The sequence below is a fragment of the Serinus canaria genome, chromosome Z (assembly GCF_022539315.1).
Source record: "Serinus canaria isolate serCan28SL12 chromosome Z, serCan2020, whole genome shotgun sequence".
Classification (NCBI taxonomy): domain Eukaryota; kingdom Metazoa; phylum Chordata; class Aves; order Passeriformes; family Fringillidae; genus Serinus; species Serinus canaria.
In genome coordinates this window covers 58,916,252-58,933,630 of record NC_066343.1, presented here as the reverse complement: position 1 = coordinate 58,933,630, position 17,379 = coordinate 58,916,252, and the positions used below count along the sequence as shown (strand labels likewise).

General features: G+C 39.6%; 1 protein-coding gene across 1 annotated transcript in view; it reads right to left on the bottom strand.

Annotated features, from left to right (window-relative positions):
* Positions 1 to 935: 935 nt before the first annotated feature.
* The window catches only part of LOC103821092 (chondroitin sulfate proteoglycan 4-like), a 32,909-nt gene continuing 16,465 nt past the window's right edge, over positions 936 to 17,379 (bottom strand). Inside the window, 4 exon segments of the mRNA XM_050987370.1 lie at positions 936 to 7,196; positions 7,706 to 7,905; positions 12,348 to 12,520; positions 16,593 to 16,720. Of these exon segments, the coding sequence (XP_050843327.1) occupies positions 5,147 to 7,196; positions 7,706 to 7,905; positions 12,348 to 12,520; positions 16,593 to 16,720 (2,551 nt within the window). The 3' untranslated portion in view covers positions 936 to 5,146.

Genomic DNA, 17,379 nt, shown 5'->3' with positions numbered 1-17,379 from the left:
ACAATTATTTTCAGCCTGTATAAAAATATTCACAGAATTTATTTCAACATAGAATCACAAGGACTTGAAAAAGTGGTGCAAAGCAGATTGGAGGCCACGTAAGTAGACTCTCTGCTGAATTTGGAATTGTAGAAGGTAGCAAAGGCTACTGCAGCAAAAGTTGTAGCTGGCCCTCATCCATACTTATATAAAAGGAGAATGTAAAGGGTTTATAACCATTTCTGTCTTATTTTCTCTTCTTTCCAAACCAGTAGGAGGGGGACACAACTCATTACTGCTGACAGATTTCTGTGCACAGGCCACTAATTCATGGTGTACAGGAAGCTGCTTCCCAGGGCCACCAGCATTTCTGATGTCTCAAGAGGAAGTTCCTTACCTCAGTTTACAAGAATTACTGCAAACCAGCTAAGTTCTGATTGAGAAAAAGAATGGGGTTGAACAGTGCATTTGGTGTGAGGCTGGAGTGAGGGGGTACTTTCAATCAAGATGAAAATCAAAGAAGAAACAGCACTAATGTAAATGCATGAATGTATTTAATAACTTGCTATTTTAAAATCAGAGGCAGTTAAATAACAGAAAATCTTTCTGAAATAAACCCAGTGCAGTCCTGTTTGAGCAAGTTCAAATCAATGCATTTATTTTGATGTTACATTTCTGCAAGTGCTGGGCATGGTCTGGTTAGGTGCACAGTGAGAAGTGTCTCCTTTTCTGGCCACACACACTGAGTACTGGCACTCGGCACAGCACAGCATCCACTCCAGCCCACATGTAATTTAAAAAATATAACATTAGAAAACTCAGAAGAATTCTGTTACTGGCAATGGGATTTTCTTGTGTCTCTGCACTTCAGAGGTCTTTAAAAAAAGCACAAAAACATTAAGTGCATGGATTATAAACAAAAAGTTTATTTATTTAATACATGTTTTCAAGGCACTTTCATGTTGCACTTTGTAACTCCATTTGGTAAAAAGGGGAATGTTGTGGTGTGTGTTCAGTTCCCAATTGAGTTATCTTCCCTGTTTTGTATTGTTTTGTGATGCTTCCCCCAGTTACACCCCTATACCCAGTTCGATGGTTCAGTCCTGGTTCCCCCTTTCCCTCGAATGGTGTCCTCCCTGTCTGGGCTCGCTGCCAAGCCCTTGTCTCCACCCCCGGTCCCCTGGCAACTGCCCCTTTCCCCTCCTCCAGAGCCCCGTTCATCTCCTGAAACCCCCCCATCCTTCCAGAAACTTCTCCCTTCCACAGGGGGTGATTGGGCAGGTGCCCCTAGCCCCTCCTTCGTTCGTGTATCACTTGTTGCCACCCCTGTCAGTCATGTTGAATTCCCCTCCTCAGTTTCTCCCGATTGGTTCTTGTACACCCCTTTATATATTGCTTCTCCCCCTTTTGTCCCGTCTTTTCCCGCCTGGACGCAGTGGAGGAATGATACATTAAAACCACTGGGCTACACCGGGCGTGTCAAGACCCTCTTTTCTCTCGGCTTCTCCGCCTTGCCGCTTCCTCTCGATACTATTGCTGCTGTCCTGCCGAGGAAGGCGCAGCCCGGACGTCCCTGACGGATCTGGGTAGTGCCCCCTTAGCTGCTAGCTGCTGCTGTGCTCCGAGCTAGCCACTGCCGCCTTCCCCCCGCTCGGAGCGGGGAGAAGAAACCCCATCTCTATTTCAAGTCCAAGGGAAACAACCAAAATATTCAAGCCAGATTCTGACCATAAAGTATGTGTATACCTAGAATCTCAAAAGAATGCATAACCACAAAATGGGGTAGGCTTTTTTTGCATTTTCTAGATTGATTGTAATTTAGGAAACCCAGTAAGAGATTCATCCCAGCTAGTTTTTATCATCTCAAACCTGGACTAGCTAAACCAGAGCAGACTTATCTATATTAAATATCTATGCATGAACAAGATAAACTATCCTCTCCCAAAGACTATTCTGCACTGTCCACAGGGAAACTGTAACATAATCAGAGTTTTTAATTTAGGGGTTTTTTTACTAGGGATTCAGGATGGGATTTTAAAGCTTCTTATGTAGTTATCAGTTTCAATATTGTTTCTGCATTTTGCATTAAACCAAGTAATCAATGATTAACAATAAACTTACATTCATACAAAGTTTTCATCAAAATATTCCATAATATAGCAGACACTTTGGCACAGTTGTCTCACAGCAGCAAAAACTGAGGAAGAAAACAGAATGCTAGCACACTTCACTGATTAATTAGGTGTTAAGGCTGATTTTAACTATAAAAACAAAAGCAAAACTGAAAAAAACCCTCAATGCTTAAAAAATTGAGCAAAATGCACAAGATATAATCCCTAAATGGCTATTCTACTGGAAATTACCATCTCTTGTCAACCAAAATCATTTCTGAAACAGAGCAAGATTTCAGCCCCTTGTGCTAAAGCCAAAAGAGCCAGCACAAATTCCACCACCTTTTTTGATGGTCTTATATAATGCATTTCTCTCCTACCATGCCAATGCTCGAACTCAATAATGCCCATTCAATTGTGGAGTTATAACTGAACAGCAGTTTTACTATTATGTCATGGCCTCATTTTTTACATCACCAGCACTACATGAGCCCTTTGTTCCATCTCCACCGCACACTAAACACCATAAATTCAGGCACAGTTGTCTTTACACCTATACTCTTAGCAAAATCTCATAAAGAACACATTTCATTTCTGTATATTTGTTCACCCTGTCACAAGCTGACAGTGTGGATTTTGTCACCAGACTCCAGGAGTTTTCAGCAGTGCACTATTTTGGTATCAAAATGTAGGTGCACTGTTTGGAAGGATTTGGAGCACGAGGTGTCTTTTGCTCTTTACAGGAAGGTCTCAGAGCTAGAAAAATGCAAAGCAGGCATCTTCATGTGTCAGGAAAAGTATTGAGATTAAAATTCTTTACTCCTCTTTGGAGTGTGTCCTGGAGAAGGTGAAAAGGGATCAGGTTGCTGCTACTGTCTAGAAGGTGCTGGAGGCAGGCTGCATCGGACAGCTGGGATCTGGAGGAAGCTGGTGTCTGCTCGGTGTTGGTAGAAGGGATCCCAGGAAATGGCAAGAGACATATGGCTGTACCTCCACAAAGGGTGCAGGGGCGTCCCTGTGGTGGTGGGAAACACCACCTCTGGCTAAGAGCTGCTCAGAACAGTCCCAGAGAACTCCTCTGGGGAAGCAGAAAAGGTCCGCCAGACAGATCAGTGAGATCCAGCTGAGACACTGGAACACCCAGAGCCCTTTACACAGATCACATGCCTGAACTCACACACTGACATCAGGGAAGATACAGTAATGAAAAATGCAAAAACTGTGTAACAAGGTTCTAATACATTTAGTTTGAGCATATGACAGGTTCATACCTTTAGTCTTTGGTGTTCTAATAACTTGACCAGCTGAAGACTTGGCTTGTATACTTTCCACTGACATGGACTACTCTTCTTGAAGTGGCCTCTAAAAATGCACCACAATCGTGTCTGCCCATGGCAGAGGTGGTAAAGATAAGGACTACCCCCGCTGCTCCTGTGTTCAGCTCCCAGAACACAGCAGTAAACACAGTTTACATCTGGCCCACCTTGTGGGTGAAAATTACCCACAACTAGGATATATAATTGACAGAAACACACTTAGTCATAAAAAAAATTTAAAATCATCTAAAACAAAGTAGTATGAGATGAATAGCACCAAGGATCTTGAGGTCAGCAAATCCATTCTATAAAACTGAAAATGGCAGTACCTAAATAAAACTAGGTCTAAATAAAAATGGTATTCCAGTGTTTACTGAGTGGTTGCAGTTCTGAGACTGCTGAGAACAGAGTTTTTACAAAGAGGCTGGATGGAATCTGTAGGATTTAAAGGCAAAAAACAGATAAGAAGTTCATAACAGACTGTTAATAAGAGACTGGCTATGATCACAGTGCCATTTCATTGAAGTCAGTTCATTCTTTGTAGTCAACAGGAATTACATTATTTGTTCTCAGTGGAAATAAAATTGAGCCTTAACTGGAGACTGCACATCACTACTGAGCTAGGATTTCCAAAAAGAGAAATATTCCCTTAGCACAGAAATTATTGCACACATAATCACCAGAGCAAAGCTGGAGTAGAGAGTGCTTGGTAGCAGTGCATAAAGCTTACTTGTTCAGTGTTCTGGAAGATGAAGGGGTAAACTGTGAAACTTCTGAAGAGGACACATACTACCTTGCAGGATTGCTTTTGCCAGTAGCTTCAGGTGCCATGACAGTACTCAGTCCAGGCCTTGATTCTAGTGCCATCCACTTGAGTACATAGACCCCAGAGAAAGTTGTGTTTGCTTCACTGAAAGGAGAATTTACCCCCTTCTCAGGAGCAGGAAATTTTATGCACATCCAGACATAATCTAAGCCTAAAGGTAAATAAGCAGACAGGCTAACTGACAGATACTCAATTTTTGCCATGTGGAGTAGAGTTTCAGGACATATTTTAGCAGTTTTCAGACACTAAAGGTTAGAATTCAGTATAAAATCAAGAAAAAATAAACCAAACCAAAAAACAACAACATCTCACAGAATTCCACCACAATCCTTATTCACTGCTGTACTGTTGGTGCTGAATTGAATTCTGGTAATCAAGTTTAGTGACCTGTCAAAATATTCAGTTTTGTTTCTTTAGTATTGGCCTCTGAACAGCCCTAAGGTCAAAATTACATTATTGAAATTAGCATCATGGAAAAATTACTGAGACAATCTGAAGTTCTTCAAAGAGAAGGAGTGATTCAGAAGGAATAAAAGACCTTTATGGCAAAATCAGTTTAAAAAACCCCCAACAATTCCACAAAAAATATATTATCCATGACAGAACATTATATTTTGCCTTTCATGGGAAATAAAAATACTGCATACATGGGATGCACTCAAAATCCATGAGGCCAAATTTCCCACTGAATTAGGTGAGAATTTTGCTGACATACCAACTGCAAATCTTCTATCATGGCCACTGTAATCAGTAGGATTTTTGTTATTATTATTTCACAGGTATTTAGATTTCACCTAACACAGTGTGTCATTTGACCTATAATAAATGAGTGTAATAAAGAAAAAAATATATGTCAATAATATATATTCACTTTTCCATACAACATCAATCAGCATGACCAAAAACTGGTGTAACTACACCCAGTACTGATTGCGCTTCAAAGTTGGGTTTGTTTTTCGACAATATTGGATCATTTCAGGATCAAGATTTAAAAAGCTGCTTTTCAGATACGTTTCTGTAGTTGGAAATGTCACTGTAGAAAGCAGCTGCTCATGTTTTACTGCCACAAAGGTAGAGGCTGTACTTCTCTCAGCTCCCTTCAGTAGAGGAGTCACTGTGACAGAGGGCACAGTCAAACTCCGTTCCAGACATCAATCTGCACTGATGAGGATTGCATCTGTCTGACTTCTGACTAAAGGTTTTGTCTTCTCTTTCTTCTGACACATTAACAAAATGCACACAGAAGTAACAGCAATAATGAGTAGGACAGACACCAGGACCAGGGGGATAATAATGTACCAAGGGCTGCTTTCACCTGCCTGCTCTCTGGGACTCCTGGCATTAACCTGATTTGTAATCTTCAACTCCCCAGATGCACTTGTTCCCATGGCCTGATTTAGCAACGGATCTTCCTCATGTAGGTTTCCCCAGTGATTCTGCCCTGGCCGCATAGTTGGTTCAGTCTTCTGTGGTCCTATTGCAGGCTCTTCATTCTGTGAGGAGACTAGTGCCTCATCCTTTGAGGTAGAGTGAGCCTTGAAAGTGGTCATACTGGTTACGAAAAGCACTTCTGTTGTAAAACCCTGCACAAGTGGAGGACTGTGTGGCACAATGGAATACTGAAAACAGCCAACAGCAGGCTGCACAGCATCTGCTCTGAGTATAAATGTAAATGAGTCATTCAATAGATCGATGCCTGTCATATTTGTGTCTATGTCTAGAAGCAAAACACCACTATCAATGTCAGCCTGGGTGAACATTTGAATATCTTCAAACACTGCATCATTCACAAACCTTTTCTTAAATATCCTCCCGTGAGACGGGGGCACAATCACTTCAAAGCTAGCATTACTGTTTGTCAAATTGGCTAGCTCAGAAGCATACAGGTCACTGCTTCCAAATTTATAAGTTGCTTGATTTGAGATCTGCAGGTCAGATACAATTTGTACTAAAGGCTTCACTGTGATGTTCAGCAATTGTCCTGTTAGATTGTCTTCTGCAGTAAAAAGCATAAACTCCAGTACATCACTGGAAGCAGAAATATTTGTCAGGTGGTAAGACAGCCTTCCTGAGTACAAATCTGCCTGCTCAAATTTAGTAACCTGTTCATTTCAAATCATGAGGTGCCCATATTTGAGTGGCTGAGTTATTTCATACATAATATTAGTGCTTTTTCCATTTGTGACGGCTGAAAGCTGAATGTCAGTAATAGTGACAGATGTCTGGCCCTGTGGCAGCACAACATTGGTCAGGTTGATGAGGACAAGAGCAATTGGTACGACTTCAAGACTGAATAGTTTGTATAAAGGGCGATGTTTACCATCAGTCACACTGAAATAAAACACCCCAGAAGATGAACTTCCATCCTGTACAAACCACACTTTACCACTGTCAACATCAGCTTGTGTGAAATCTTTTATAGAGACACTGAGATTGCTTTTCATTGCTAAGTAACCATTATTGGGGTTGCTAACAAAGGTGTATTTCAGTTCAGCTGGAACATTATCTAAGTTTTCAACTTTCAGATTCTCTGCCCCCAGCTTTGACACATCTCCCTGCAGGACTTTCAAGTGCAGTCTTTTAATCTTCAGTTCTGGAGATTGATCATTCACTGGGAAAACAGTGATATTAAACAGCTCCTCTAAAACCTCACTACGGGGCTTTGTAGCAGGCTTGCTCCTCAGGTTCAACCAAACAGCAAAAGTGAAATTGTCATTTAGAGATTCAGAATTATCATGTATGTACATAATTCCAAATTTGTCCAGTACATACTGGGAGAAGTTAGGCTTTTCTTTGGTAATGTTTCGTTCTCCAACAACAATCATGCCATGCTGGGGTAAAGACACAACCTGATACCATACTTCATACATGGAACGCTGCACATCAGGTAGCTTAATCAATAGGTTTGAAGCATCTAAATTTGTTTTGTTGATTAATACTCTACCTCCTTCCTGGATATGGCACCTGGCAGAAAAGAAAAGAGAATCTTAGAAACCGAACATTTTATAGTTGCACTATTTCAGAAACTACATATCAAACACTGATGATGCTCAAAAAAATTTATCCTTTGTGGTATCCTTGGTTTCCACATGTCATGGCTAAAAATTTATTGCCATTACTTTTAAAATACAATCAGATACGAAAGACAAGATTTTTGATTGATGCATACACTAAGATTAAAGAAATACAAGTATCTCAAAGCTTCTGATAGTGTTTTTCACCTACCATTTTCACCTAACCATTATTTTGTTATTAGAAAACAAAATATCTTCTACAGCAGTAGGACGCATCAAACATATCTAACTACCTCATTTCTAAGGGTGCAGTGAATGCAGCTTTCCAAACTACTACCCTATAGTACTCCCTGTCTCAGAAGTATTCTGGTCACTGCTTATTGAGAGAAAGAAATGTTTGTTTTTTTCTCCATTCTTCAATGGACCCCTGACAGATCCAAAACAATTTTGATCGAAAACAGTGAAGCATTTTTACCTGTATTTGCTAGAAGACGACTATTCTGATCATGCCTGTCAATTTCATATGAAATGACAACATGGAATATCTGGATATCTAGAGCTGATGGTGGAGAGGATACAGTAAATGTAAAGAAATCTTCTTCACTCCAGTCAGCTGACTCAGCATGTAAGTGTTCATACATGATCACACCTTCATCAACCTGTTGTAGGTAAGAAAAAGACATATGTACAAGAGCAAGGTGATTATAAACAGAGGAGTGTTAAGGACAGAAAAAGTATCTTGAGAACACTGTTCAAAGAGAGCTTTGTACCTTAGTCCATGCAGTGTTTACAGAATCACCAAATTGTTTAGGTTGCAAAAGACCTGTAAGATCAAACCCAACTGTTAACCCAGAGCTGCCAAGTCCACACTAAACCATGTCCCAAGTGTCACATCTACATGTCTTTTAAAATATCCAGTTGGTGATTCCACCACTTTTCTGAGCAGTCTGGCTCAATACTCAGCTATGTTTCACATGAAGACAGGTGTCCTACTATTCTATTTAAACTTCCCTGGCACAGACTGAGGCCATGTCCTCTCATCCTACTACTTCTGACTTGGGCAAAGAGGCCAACACCACCTGGACACAACCTCCTTTCAGGCAGTTGTAGACATTGATAAGGTCTCCCCTGAGTCTCCTTTTCTCCAGGACAAACACCCCCAGCTCCCTCAGCTGCTCCTCACAGGACTTGTGCTCCAGACCCTGCCCCAGCTCCATTGCCCTTCTCTGGACTCTCTCCAGCTCCTCAGTGCCTTTCTTGCAGGGAGGGCCCAGAGCTGGACACAGCACTCCAGGTGTGCCCTCACCAGTGCCCAGTACTGGGGACAATCCCTGCCCTGGCCCTGCTGGCCACACCGTGGCTGATCCTGGCCAGGATGCCATTGGCCTTCTTGGCCACCTGGGCACACCCTGGCTCATGTTCAGCTGCTGTCACCAGCACTCCCAGCTCTTTTCCCCTGGGCCACTCTGCCCCAGCCTGTGGTACTGCCTGGGGTTGTTGTGACCCAAGGGCAGAACCTGGCACTGGCCATTGGTGAACCTCGCTCCACTGGCCTCAGCCTATCAATCCAGCTTGTATGTACACTGAGATTATCCTGCATTTCTCTTTCTCTTAAGATGGACTCTGTGTTGCCAGATAAACACCTGAAAGTGAAATGTTACTGGGCATGAATGCTCAGTAAAAGCCTTACATGAAAAGCAAAGAGATACATAACACTGAGAAACTGCCTCAAGCTAGTAATGGTATCATGTGCTCAGATGGACTGTATTTTTAGTAAATCAAAGTATCTTGGGTTTTCTTTGCAAGGACACTAGCAGGGCTGGATTATTTGTCCTGAAAGAGCATATGAAAGGCTGAAGGCTGGAGAAGGATTTTGATGCAGTTATTTCCTTCAAATGGCAAAAGACACTTGGTAAGAAACTAAGAAACCTGAAGGAAGTGTAATGACCACTGGTATTTACTCTCACTTAAAGCAAAAAGTTGATGGAACTATGCAGTGGAAAATTTCTACATCACAGCAAGATGGGGATTCCTAAAAGAGAAGAAGGAATCTGGTTTGTCTTCTCCCTGTCTGCAGTGACCTCGCAGATCATCATACTCAAGGAATCTAATCAGACTACTGTGAGTAAACAAGCTTCAAAGTATTGCAAGATACTGTAGTACATCTCCAGAAAAACAAATGCACATGTAAGATAAAACTGTTTCTCTCTTTTGACCCCAAAGCAAAAGGCAGTATTTTCAGATTATTTCTCACCATCTGGAACTATACCTGAATTTTGTGATCAATACTGTAATACATTGGAACTGTAATAGAATTCCTTATGATAGGAAGACTAGACCACTTACTGAATCTTATCCAGTAGATTCAGCATGTGGTCTGCTTGATAATTCATTCACTGCCCTGGAGAGATGACAGCTACACCCATTAAATCCTTGGCAAGTTCCCAGGCAACCACTGACCAGACCTGCACATGTTAGTTTGTAACTGCCTGAGACATCCCTGTCTGAGATGGCGCTGGGTTTAAATATATTTTAACACACTCCTCACACCCTGCAAACACTTTGAAGGGACTCATTAGTACACATTTCTATCATATATGCTTGAAAGATGTGAAAAGAAGAAAACAAAACGCCCCTGCTGTTATCACAGATGAAGTTTAGAAGTATAGAATCTGAGATATAAATACAGAGAGATTGAATCCTGAAATTACTGCAACAGCCCTCACTGAGATCACTAGGCAAACTGGGCTTTCAAGGTCAGTTTTCTCAGCAGCCTCAAAACCATCCCAATTTTTCTCTAAAAAATTTAGACTGGTGTGACAAAATCCTTTATGCACATCTCCAGGTTTTTGCCTTCCCTATACTGATTTAATTCTTAATGGCTATTATAGGACAAACAAACAAACAAAAAAAACAATAGCAAAAGGGTATGTTAGTTCAGGGGAACTTTCCAAAACCTCTCTAGGACTTCAAGCTGAAGACAGCAAATTTTTAGGCAAATAAAAATTAAACAAATAAAGGCACAATACACATCCTTTAAATTCAGCAGTGTTTAGTATCCATCTTAATTGGCTGCTTGTTTTGGGGTTTTTTGACTCCAAATCCATTCTAATGTCTGGGCTAAGAACTGAACAGAATTGGTGAGGATATCTGTGTTTACCTCTGCAATGACTCTATATAATGAAGAAGCTGTGGCTTGCTGTGAGTTGAAAATACTTTTAAGATATCTCAGAAAATGCTGCAGAGAAAAACTAAAATCAAACATTATGTGGAAAAAGTCCTGAGTTTCTCGAAAGTGTTTAATGAGTGAATTTTCTTGTATTAGCTGAAGAGCATCTGTTAAAAAAAAAAGTCTTGGAATGCAATAGTAATTTCTGTTTCTTTTTGCTGTTTTTTTCTTTCCCTTTGGCAACAAAGCAATAAACTGCAGCGCATACAGAAGAGTTCAGCACCCCAGCAAAAGGAAAAACTACTTTTCCAAAGGGAAATTTCAAGTTCCTCCACACAGAATTAAGTCAACAAATACCCACAGACCTACAGTAACACAAAATGTTTTTCTATTCAAATCAGTTTTTCAAGCTTATTACCAAACAGAAACTAAATGCTTTAGTCTCCATTACTTGGGCAATTTACAATGTTTGTAACATGACCGTCATTTTCTTCACTCACGTTTAACTCCCTGTGATTACAACACACTGAACTGAAAGTTTATTTAGGATCCCTTTTCTCTCTCTTACATCTCACCCTCTACCAGAATAAATAGCAATCTTGTTTGGATACTTGAATTCCACCTGCAAGAAGTCATTTAGCTCTACGTTTTTGAAATTAAAATGGCCAATAGAAATATCTCCAACAGACAAGAAAAGCATAACTTTTATTTCAGCCCAAAACCTTTCACAGTTTACAAAGTTAAAAGTAAAGTTAGCTATACATTACTAAAAATTAAAGCTACAGATAATAAGTGATATGTTCTGACATGGTACCATCCGATAAACACACATTATGATCATATCCATCGGCAAAAAGAGTGACACTTCAAAACCTTAGCTGAAATATTTTCTGTCTAATGTGTTTAACTGTTTCATCTAATACTCAAAAAAATCACATATTTTGGGATCAGAATGGTAAAGCATCATTATACAGTTCATCGCTTTCATAAAACAAGACAAAGCTCAGCAACTTTTGAAATAAGACCAATGACATAATGGGATTACAACATGTTTTTTATGAGAACCATTCTGTGTTCATCTTGATTTATAAAGTCCAGGTGGTGGAATTCTACAACTGTTCTTGGTCAGGTTGTTTCAAAGCCTGATGACAACAAATAAAAATGTTGTCCTTTTTTCCAGGTTTTACTGCCCAAGTTTCAAATTCTGGCCAATAGATTTTCTTCTTCCTTCATATACTCAATCAGATAGCATTTAAAATCTGTAAAAATATGCTTTTCCATTAGCAAAGTCAGAAGATTGACCCTCTTTTATCTCCCTCCCTTTAATTTTCTGAGAATAGCTTAATGTATGCTGAAGATAGTTATATTCGAATTCTGCACACAGACAAATTATTCCTTTTGTGGAAGAATTTTTCCATCAAGTTACATAAGCTGCCACGTTTTAGTCATTCAGTAAGAGAGCCTGTATCACAGTTAAGATACTTCACACATTTAGTACCACAGCCAATCTAGTCAATAAAAGTCATCTTGGGGACAGCCATGAGGACTTTGTACAGCTGAAATGGATCTGATACTTGGACTTTTCATAGAGAAAAAGGCTGCTCCTTCTGCCAAAAACTAAAAGCTTCCAACCTCTGACTGCTGGTTAATGGCACCAGAACAGCTCTTCTTGACAAATAGTCTTACAAGCAAAACAGTGGGAATTGCCAAGACCCTGCTAGTATCCAAGCAGAAGGGAACAAAGATTCCTCTTGTGTTCATTACTAGACGCCAGATATTTAATGACATAGCAAATCTTGGTGACTGCACTGATGGGTCACATATGCCTGGTTACTTAATAGATATAAATGGATCACACGAAGAATGAGCAACTGAGATGGCCTTTGAAGTAACAATCTACCCTCAACTAGCTGTTATAAAGTAAATGCTTACCATAGACTGCGTAAAAGTGAAGATTTCCTGAGTGGTATTATCAGAATCTAGTTTGATCAGCCTTCCAAGTTTTGGGGAAGTTACAATCACAAAAGTTATAGTTCTGTTTCCTGTATTGGTCACATCATTGGTTACAGCTTTCAGATCACGCTGTGAAATAGGTTTCCTGGAACCTAAAAAATGTCAAGTATAGGAAGAACATTTACAACAGAGTTTTTTGCCAAAAGACTGAGTTTTGTATGCACAACTCACACTCTCACCCAGGTATTCTACTTAGCATTTTAGTAACATTTTATAAGATCAGAAGGGTTACTCTTTTTCTAGTTACCTTCTGGTTACAACTCTTCAACAGCTTTTTCAATAAAAATCACATTAGTAGGATGTACCCACGTTTTAAAAATGAAAAAATGCAGTTCTCTTCAGCACATGAAATTGCTAAATACTGGCTTCTGCAAAATCTACCTGAAGTATAGATCAGAGCACGTATAAGAAGTTCTGTTTCTACATCACATGTCTGGAATCAAATTCAAACTCCAATGTTTTTGGGATTCCCAGTTGCCACAGAAGACATGGGTGATTTGACTCAGAGAAGACTCAAAATGGCAAAGTTTCTAGTTTACACATAAACCAAAATCAATCATTAACAAAAGTACACTTTATCAATATGAAATAGGATTTTCATTAAATAAAATTAAAACATAAGTACTAAATTAAACAAACTAGGAAGAACACCATGTAACAGAAATAACAGCCTGAACTGAAATAATGTATTGTTTATTAAGATATATGGAGACTGAGTGGTAACAAAATTCTTTTAATACATAGCATGATGCTAACCTTACTAAGGTTACCTTCTGTCCTAAAGATTATAAAGAGCTTTCTGGAATTAGTCAAACCAAGATAATTTTTGACACAGCTGGGGCAAAATTTCCTAAAAGAAAAAAATTATCTGGCTTCTTTTTGATGCAGTGTCAAGGTACACAGTCAACAAATTAAAATTTATGTTCAATTATCATTTTAGAGGAGCAAGATTCCCATGATCCTTTTCCCCCTGTATCCCCACTTCTGCCTCCGTTTTCATATTTTCTCTTCTCTTTGAGCAATAAGCTTTATAAGTTTCAATACAAAATTTCGAAGACTGTATGGTATTAAATATACTTGAAGTCTGAATTATCAACCTATCTCATACAAGAATAACACAAAATAACACATGTATTTTATATACATACATACCATATATGCCATAATATTCAGAAGAAAAAAACATGGTAAGGACAGTGAAGAATAGGGATGCTTTGAAAGCCATTATTAATACCAGGAGCCTGCTTGTTCATATCTGCTTGTGCTCTGGTTCAAATAACAACTGCTTTGAAACAGAGCTGTTACAAGATCTTCTGTCTCTTCCTGTTTTCCCATTTTTACCTTCCCATGTCCATACTGTTTTAAAAAATTAAGGAGTCTCTCAGGTTGAGAAAAATTCTCCCAGACAATATTTAATTCAAGAAATCTCCCTCCTCTACTTCTCCCTTCTTTTCCTTTTTTTCTGTGACAGGAAGGGAGGGAACCATGACCTTGTGCATACAGCAGATGTGGTCAAGAATGTACAACTTAGCACAACAGTTAATCAGACCACAGAAACCTGCAAATGCAGTTATTTGCATAACCTGCTAGTTATGCAAATCAGGCCTTATTGCCTTAACAGAGTAGGACAGAGTAACACTAAAACATGGTCACACTGTAGTGGTGGAAGATACTGCTCCAATCTTTCTTGACCATACCAGGGTACCACACCACTGACATCACAGAGCACAACCTCGGGGAGCAAGGGCAACTTTCCTTTCACACAACTCCCTTGATTCCTAGCAGACCTGACCTCAGTCACTGAACACCACAGGCTGAAATACAGTCTACAGACACAGACAACATAGTCTATCATGCTCTTCTGTAAATCAGCACCCTCTCCAAACGTAACCTTCTCCTTCATCCACTTCTCACCTGCGAGTTGAGAACTTTCCTAGCACTTACAGTAGTTCTCAGGTCTGACACCTCAACAGGGAGAGAAGGTTATTCGCCAGCCAGCAGACTGGGTTAAAGAAAATGAAGTGAGAACACTGCCTGTGTATTCCCAGTCACAGAAGGAGAGATCACAAAAACCCCACCCAAACACAGGGGACAGGAACAGATAGAGGAGGAAGACACAACAAGAACAGGTGACATTGAGTAGGGCCAAGCAAATCAATTCAAGTAGAGTGCAACAGCATAATGCTGTTGCCTTATAATTTTGTTACACATTTTTACTGCCTACATTTAAGATTTGGAAAATGCTTTGGCATGAGCATTCTCCCTACTACTGCTGGAAAGTTATAAATCATCTCTTCCACAGACTGATTAGACAGCTCTGCTTCCAATTAACTACAAGTCAGGCTTACGCTCCTCAGAGAAACTCAGCTGAATTCTTTTTTGAGCAATTGCCTTCCTGAAGAAGCAAATCCTTGCACTGCACATATCTATCATACAGCAAAAAAGCTAGTATATCTAGCAGTCAATTTTCTGAGTATGCTGAATAAACCAAGCTTCTGTAAAAACAGAAAAAAATCAATGAATTATATCAACAGATCTGGTATACCCAACACAAAAAAAAAAGACCGCAGTTCATGCTCTTTTAAAATTGCAGAACAATATGCTTTAGAGAATAGTTTACACCCAGTTATGAAGACATGGCAAATTCTTCACAATAAATTCAATTTTCACTACCCCAGAGAGAAGATTTCTCAAGCTGGCTCAAAAACATCCCTTTCTAGTAGGGCTATAAAATTTAACAGGACACTGGCTGTTGCTTTTATATATAGTAATCATTTGGCACCCTAGTTGTTGCAATAGTCATTTCATGATGGCAAACTGCAGCTGAAAGCCATACAGCTCCTGAAAGTCTCTAAAAAATACCATAAAGAGAACATGTAAAAAAGCAGGTAACACTTTATAACATCTAAAAGGAATTTTGCTAATCCAAAGTAAGTGAGAATTCAGGGAAAAAACTACAATCTTGGATGAATACAGTTTGCAGTGCTGAAAGAAATACTGTATTTTGTAAATGGAAGAACTGATTGACAGCCTAGCGACTTTGCCTTCTATGGAAGTATTAGGCACACTTTTCTTACAATTATCATTGGCTTAAGATAGAATTCCAGTAAATCCCTGTGCCCAAGGCAACCTTACACACCAAAATTGCAGGTTAAAAAGCTTTGCAAGTGGATTATGTGAATCCCATTTATATTGATTGAATTAGAAGATCATGCTGCTACAATCTTGTTTTTTGTTGCCTCTGTTTAAGTGGATTTTGCTGCAAACTTTTGTTTATGCAACTTATATTCAGGAAGTGTAAGAACATAAAGTGCTCCTCTTCCATATCCAATTAATAAATTAAGGTACAGATTACAATGTCTAGAACTCTGCCAATTCTTAGTATCTCTCTGATTCTACAGATCACATTCAGAGAAACAAAAAAAGAAGGCATCACAAACAAAAGTGATACTACTGAGAGAAAACTAATCTTTATTTCTCCTTGAGTCCTGCAATAAATGTTAGATTCCTAACTCAATGAGGGATTACTCTCGCCAGTGCAATAATAAATGGCTCTGATGAGACCTCTTGCACATCAACTCCTTCAATGGTATAATTTCATTAAAAAAATACTAAGCTGCTGAACCAAGTAGCTACAAATGCACAAATATGAATCAAAGTTTTCCAGCCTTCTGATTCCTCAGTGAGTCTGTGCTGCTATCTGTAACTCATTTTAAACAAAAAAAGTGAACTAGCAATCTGGAAAACTTACATGTGCTATTCAGAATCTCATGGCCACACGCTTCACTCCTCTATTGCTTTTACAAGGCACTATCACAACCATCTAAGACATCTCTAAATATCCGAATGGACTACAGATACTTTAAACAAACCTAAATGGGAAATCTCCAGAGCCTAGGCAGATGGTTTTATTCTCACATTTTAGTTGAACATTTCACTGCCAGTTTCTATGACTCCAAGCATGCACATATCAAAAGGTTAAAGACTGCAAAGCAAAAAAAGCAGTATTCTGTTTGAGAAAACATTAACCCTTTTTTTAAAAACACACATAAATGTTCCCAGCAACAGTTTTCTACAGTTTAGTCAGCTAATTATCTGACAAATAACTTTCTATCAGGCAATATTTTCAAGCAGACAAAATCATAATCATCTCAAAAAACAGACCTGGAAAGACTCCGAGCCCTTTGTTCACTTCAAGGGTAATGACCAGCATCTGAGCTGTGATGCTAAAAATCTGTCGGGGTGCAAAGTTCAAACCATCTGTCACCTGAAAGTTGAAGCCTCCAGACATCCTGTGGAAATCAAAACCATAAATTTATTCTTGTATTACTCTGTCACACAAAACACAAACATACACTGGACACCTTTCACTCGTAGCTACAGTGAAATATTGTTAAGGAATACATTCAAGATAGGTAGATCTGGGTGCAGCTGCAGTGGAGCTGTGCAGGTTGAGCTCTGGGGGGCAGGAACATGAGGCAAGAAGTCCTGAACTGCTGAGCCTTTGCTTAACAAGGGCACTGGGACCTGCTGCCAGGGGACCAACACTCAGAGACATGGCAGGAGCTGAGGACTTCAGACTTTCTTGGCTTAAACTGCAAAGTCTTTTGGTCAGGGTCCCCTGTCAGGGGCTGCTAGCCAGAGCCGTTATTCTGTAGTTGCACAATAATTAAATTATTTTAAGGATACAGGCACCTGAGATTCTGCTAAGGGAAACCTGAGTGAAGTCAGTGAGGAATCCTTGTTTGACTGTGTGAGTGTTAGGTCTGTAGAGAGTCAAACAGGGCTCACTGGAGCCATCAGATGAGAAAGGGGGTCCATCTCCACAAAGTCTTGGGTGGTGTCAGTGTGACTGACAAAGTGACTCCCGGATGAGCAGACAGGAAAGTTTCCTTTGCAATATATACAAGATCATCCCGAAAGTAACTTTTGATCAGAGCCCTTGTATTTT